Raw genomic sequence first — 6,704 nt, forward strand, 5'->3', positions numbered from 1 at the left:
AAAGAAACAAACCCTAACACCAACACCGTCGACATCGTCAGGAAGAAGACAAGAACACTCATACTCATTGTTGTTGTTTAGTTTGGTTTCAAATGTCACATTTGAAGACAAACTAATCCAAAGGTTTTACGTCGTCTTCTTCCACTATAAAATCTAGATCTGGAAGTTTTTGTGGTTGTGATAGTCGTATGGTTTCGTACCAATGCAAGAAGGGAAAGAATAAAGGAAGACTTTTTGGAGATGTTCATTTTGGAGGAGTGATGAAACATGTAATTTGTTCATATGGGATGAAGACATGAGAGAAAAATTGAGAAATGAAGATGAGAGTAATATGAAGTCAGAGTTGGAAGCTGTGAGCTATTTGAAGGTTATGTATAAAGATTCAAAAAGGAAGAACAAGAATTTGAAGAACAAACTGAAGTCAGCGATATTTTCTGGAAATTTGAAGTTGTTGTGTTTTCTTATCTCCTTCATGTTTAATATTTACTTTGTTATGAAATACAATAGTTGAAGTAGGGTTTGAAATTTGAAAATTTTACACTGATTCTTATCAGCTTTATATTTAATATTTACTTTGTTATGAAATGTAATAGTTAAAGATGGAGTGAACTTGACAGGAATGAAACTAAAAGACGGTTTCTTACGAGTAAGTTTAACGCAAACTATGGAATTTTCAATTACAATTTTCTGTTTGTTAATTTATCCAATTTGTAGTTTAAGTTGATAGTTTTAGTTGTTAAGTTGATAACCTTAAGACAGTTAAACAAAAAGATAAAAACTTAATCGCTTAAACTTTGAATATTACATAATCAAAAACCATTATCTTATCTAAACCCTCTAGCTGAGATAAATTTATACCAATCATAATGGGCCTCATCATCATCATCAGAATCGAAAAAATTAATTATTTGCCTCAACCTTCTTCTTCTTCTTCTCCTTGCCTTGAGAGCTCTCATTAGTCTAAACACAACACCCTCTTCAGCAACATCTTGAATCTAATGTTGGTTTTGCGCCACAACACCATCTACAACAACATCTTAAGGCTCAGGCTAGTTTTGTACAACTGCATCCTCTACAACAACATTTGGATTCTCAGCATTGTTGGTAGCTTGAGCAGGATAACACATGTTGATTCCTTTGAATTAAGTTTTTTTGTGTTTTGGTTCTTCTTTTATATTGTTCCTTCTGATTCTTCATCTTCTTCTATTGGAAGTTTAAAAACCAAAGATGCTCATTATTGTTTCTTTAATTCTATACCCTTTCTATTCTCTTTGGAAGTTAGAAAGATTGCATACCTCGAGCTGTTCAAATTTATTCTGTACTTATAATACAAGTTTCTATAACAATACAAAAATGGTGTAATGCTGATTCAGGTATGAAACAATTGGCATTTATTCACATATAATATCATAACGGTTATAAGAAATAACCGTTGTTAAATAGTGTGTGCTTTCCTGTTTACTACGATGATCACTAGACCCTGATTGAAAGTGCCGCATATACTACCACACGCTACATAATAACATCGGGTCCTGCATGATTATATATCTTTCCTAACGGTTGTTAAATGCCTTTTTCGTAGTAGTGATAGGGTACGAATACAAGTATGAACATTGGAGCCCACACGGGTATGGGCTCAGGTATGGGGACGGGTACTATAGTACCTTTCCCCAACCCTCAAGCTGTTCAAATTTATCGTGTACTTACAATACAAGTTTTGATAACAACTAAAAAATGGTGTAATGTTGATTCTAGTATGAAACGATTGGCATTTATTCACATATAATATCACAACGGTTATAAGAAATAACCGTTGTTAAATAGCGCACACTTTCTTGTTTACTACGACGGTCACTAGACCGTGATTGTAAGTGCACATATACTACCACACACTACATAACAACACATGGTCCTGCGTAATTATATATTTTTCTCAACCATTGTTAAATACCTTTTCCGTAGTAGTGATAGAGTACGGATATGGGTATGAAAATTGGTGTCCACGCGGGTATGAGCTTGCGTACGGGGATTTTTTCACACCACAAGTATGGGGATGAGTACTATAGTATCCTGCCCATTACTATCCCTAGTCAAATTCTTAGTTCTAGTTGACACTATTAGAACTAACTTAATGACATGTATATGTGCTAAAAAATAATTAAAATTATAATCATGGGTGGAAGCCCCCAACAACAAATGACCATGTATATAATTATAAAGGGAAACACCCATCCCAATCTATAATGTGCGTCACACATCTTGAAAATTTGAAAATGAGTTTCTGTGTTTGGAGATGCATTTTCGAACGCATATAAAATCACACTAGTCCTCGCACTTAAGCCAATCACCCCATTTTTCCAAAAATAACTTTTGGCGATGCATCTCTGTATATTATTTAGGGTGTATGTAAAGATACATTTCCATAACACCCCCTATTCATTTATGATGTTTTATTCACTAAGGTGTTTTATTTAACAACTCAATGATGATTCTGGAGATGCATATCCAGAAACGTCAAGCGGGAAATTGAATAAAACACCACCTTGCATGTTCTTCTCCCTCATGATCAAAGGGAATTTCACCTTCAAAACCCTTCAAAAAAAAATCTTCCATTCTCAATCAACTTTTCAAAACCAAAACATCATTCTTGTATTTTATCACATCAAAGAGAGCAAAAGAAATTAAAATTTAAGGTAAATTTCATTTATTTCATCCCTAACTTCTTGCATTAATGTGGTTTTTGAGTTGAAAATATGAATGTTGAGTCTAGGTATGCATATACGGCCTCTATTTTATTTGTTCTGGAGATCTATCTCCAGATATGCATGATACTTTGAGTTTTTAATATATTTTTCTGTTATTGTTGGTATTAGATATGGTGCATCCGGATATGTTTGCCAAAACTACTGTGAGGATGAATGTTAAACCGAGCGGAGTGAAAGATGATGTTAAATTGGATGAAGTGAAGGATGATGTTAAACCACGTGATATTAAACCAGGTGTTAGACCGGTTGTTGTCAAGGTAGATGTTTGTGAAAAATTTATAAATAAACAAGAGGTTACTATTCGTGAAAATATGCTACAATGGGTGTGCATGGAGGTTGAGAAATTGGGGTCTGGAGGTGTAACCGGAAGGTATAACAATGGTTCTAATAGAATAAAATCATATGTAAGAATGAGATGTGTAAGAAATGGCACGTACCAACCACCTAATATGAAGTTGAAACATGATGACACCGAATCAAGAAAATGTGAGTGTCGGTTTAAATTGTGTGGATACCATAAGGAAAATCATACACGGAAATTTAATATGGTTTTTGGTATACATAATCATTCTTTGAATGACAAGCTAGTAGGTTATCCCATTGTATGTCGCCTTATTCCAGAGGAGAATAAAGTTGTTTCAAACATGACATTAAACACGCCGACGCCGAAAATCATACTTGCAACTTTGAAATGGAAAAGACCTCACAATGTTTCAAATATTAAACAAGTATACAATGTGCGTGCCCAAAATAACTTGGCGGTAAGAGGTCCAAGATCTGAAATGAAACAACTATTGAAGCTTTTAGAGGATGACCATTATGTTTATAGGTTCAGAGTTTTGAGGATAAAGTCACAGTTTGAGATATACTTTTATTAATTCCAATTCCATCAAGTTGTTCATCACATTTTCCACTATACTCATAATTGATTCAACATACAAAACAAACAAGCATATACTTCCACTCTTGGAAATTGTTGGTGTTAATTCTATATAGATGACTTTTTCAGTCATTTTGCATTTTGAGAATCCAAAAAAGAGGACAATGTTACATGGGATTTAGAAATGTGCAAGATTATGTTGAAGGACAAAAAAAACATACCAAATGTAATTGTCATTGATTGTGACACCGCACTGATGAATTGGCTTGCAATAGTATTTCCTACATTTTATGCATTGCTTTGTAAGTATCCCATAACCAAAAATGTGAGAAGTCGACTAAAACTTGTGGTAGGCACCAAACAAATCAAAGGTGAAGATGGAAAAATGGTCAAACCTTGTGTGATGTTGGAAAAGATAATGGATGTATGGAACAGAATAATAAATTATTCCACGAAAACGTTATATGACGAATCTTTTGGTCAGACCATTAATGTGTTAGGTCACTGATTCAAAGAAAATATCCTTTATTCACAGTTGGTTGAAGACATATCTCAGGAAAAATTAAATTTTATTTTTCAAGAAGCTAAGATAATAGATAAAAAGGTTCAGATAACTTAAAGTATGATTGTACACTTAGGAAAATGTACGGTCTTCCATTAATCTCTTTAATTTCAAAGAAGATGAAGCTTGATAAATCTATATGTACGGATGAAGTTTACACTCAATGAAAAAGGCTCTGAAATTGATGATGATGATGATGATGGTGTTATAAATGATGATAAATCAAGTATAACTATTATGACCGAATGGGAAATAATCCAAGAGATATCTTCCACTTAAAATCCTAAGTAAAAAATCCATTAATAAAGACTCCAACCTGACCAAAAAAACAAGTCCAATTGATCATAGATACTAAAACGTCTAGGTAATATAGCACACAAGGGAGTGGTACTAATCCAAAAATCCTTCTAGAAGGAGGGAATAAGCTTTGAACCCATTTTCCTACTAAGTATATTCATAAACCTCGTAAAAGAAACACCCACTTTGGATCCCTAAAGAGAGACATTTTTACACCAGGAAGAAGCAGAGCAAAGGCCCACAACCCTATCCCCACCAGGCGAGGAAAAGATATGCACACCATACCTGGATGAAAAGATATCACACTAAATACCATCATCCCCCAAGATAAGTCGTCGTCTCCATTTACCTAAAAGGGCTAAATTGGCCAAACAAAGAACTAAGACTCTTAATCCACACTCCTTCTTAGGCTTACACGCCTTAGTTCACTTAATTCAAGAAATATTTAAACCCCTTTTAACTCTTAAACAATGGAATCCTATTTGAATATTAATAATCGTCTTCCAAACCTCAACATGTATCTTGAGGAAAGACAAAACGAATATGGAAATATCGTTAAAGACCAATTACAAAAGCATTACCTGACCCCCTGAATCACATAATTATGTTCCTACAAGTTCAAAAATCAAGAGATCAGAGACATTAATGTTTTCCATGTAGACTCAAAGTGGGGATTATCCCCCATCGATAAACCTAAGTACTTCAAGGGAGGGACTCAATATTGTAGTGGAGAAAGTCACCAGTTGTGTCCAAAAAGGAAGGATCAACATTATTCCCTATGAGGCCACTTTTCAATAAAATCATCAGAAGACCCAAAGCCAACTTAAAACTCCAACGAATAGCCTTAGCTAACCAAAGGTTCTTTACCAAATCCTCGACCAAGATAATTGTGCCATCGTCATACTGGAGATGAGAGACAACCATATAAGAGGAACCTATTTTAAACCCATAAAAAATCCCTAGTTCTAAAGCCCTAGAGAATTGCCCATTAACGCCTTCCGCCAACAATATGAAGAGAAATAGGGCTAAGGAATCACCTTGCTTCAACTCCCTTTGGATACTAATGTCTTGGTTTGGGAACCCATTAACCAATACTACAAGATTTCCAACAAAAACACAAGCACGCATCTAAGATCTCCACTTTGTATTAAAGCCAAACCTGATACACATATAATCCAAAAGACTCCAACTAACTGAATCATACGTTTTTTTTTAAGTCCACCTTGAAAATGAAGCAAACTTTTTTGGTTTTATTTGTCTGGTCTACCAACTCATTAACTTCCACCACCCATTCACTAACAATCTACCTTTAAGAGAGGAAGAATAATTTAGTGAAATGAGGTTATCGTGACCTTAGCAAGTCTAGCTACCAATACCTTAGAGACAACAAATTAACTACCTCCTGCTAGATTTCTTCCACCCCTTCCACCCAACTATCACCCACCTAGAGCTATGATCATATTCCTTCTACTCCTACTCCTCCCACAAGCATGAAAGAACTCAATATTATCATCACCCCCTTTAATCCACTTAGATTTAGACCTCTGAAAGCATTGAGAATTTTTAATCTTAAGTAAAAACCAATGATTTGTCATAGCCTTCGATTTGGCCTCTACTTCCTCCATAAAAATAACCCTGATATCAATTCTAGCATTAAGAGAACTCACCTCCTCTCTTATGGAATAAATTTAGGGCTTAAGATTTCCCAAGAAATTCTTATTTCAAACTTTCACGGTTCTTTTGAGTGCTTTGAATTTCTCTTTCATACCAAAAGTTTCCAACCATAAAGAATAGATCCATTCCAACTTAAATGAACTAACTCCTCAAAATTCCCATAAGTTCCAAACACATAGAAATCATTCATGATAACCTTAATTTATTTTAAACCATATATAAGAAAAGCTTATTATAGGTAAATTTAGTTTTAAAATTGTGTACTTAAATTTATTAGTGATTTGGCCTTAGACATATGTTAGTTTTTTTTCTCATAAAATTGGAAAAAAAAAAGAAAAAAAAAGTAGAAAATTATCTAAAAAATAAAGTTCCACTAACATTAGCTAGCAGGAGAGAGTGATGATTCTAACAGGAGGCTCCTCAAAAGATTGGTACGCAACTTCATTACAAGCTCTATGTTTTGCTAGGTAGTCAACACAGGCATTCTCCTCCATAAGAGTATGAAATATTGAACTCGTCATTCTCT

At 34.3% G+C, this 6,704-nt stretch overlaps 1 protein-coding gene across 1 annotated transcript; it reads left to right on the forward strand.

Moving 5' to 3' along the window:
* The first annotated feature begins 2,444 nt into the window (after positions 1-2,444).
* Positions 2,445-4,335, forward strand: LOC131618219 (uncharacterized). The gene is made up of 2 exons (XM_058889484.1): positions 2,445-2,693; positions 2,874-4,335. Exon 2 carries the CDS (start codon positions 2,876-2,878, stop codon positions 3,641-3,643), a length of 768 nt encoding a protein of 255 aa, XP_058745467.1. The 5' UTR covers positions 2,445-2,693; positions 2,874-2,875; the 3' UTR covers positions 3,644-4,335.
* The last annotated feature ends 2,369 nt before the right edge of the window (positions 4,336-6,704 follow it).

The sequence above is a fragment of the Vicia villosa genome, linkage group LG7, assembly GCF_029867415.1.
Source record: "Vicia villosa cultivar HV-30 ecotype Madison, WI linkage group LG7, Vvil1.0, whole genome shotgun sequence".
Taxonomy (NCBI): Eukaryota; Viridiplantae; Streptophyta; class Magnoliopsida; order Fabales; family Fabaceae; genus Vicia; species Vicia villosa.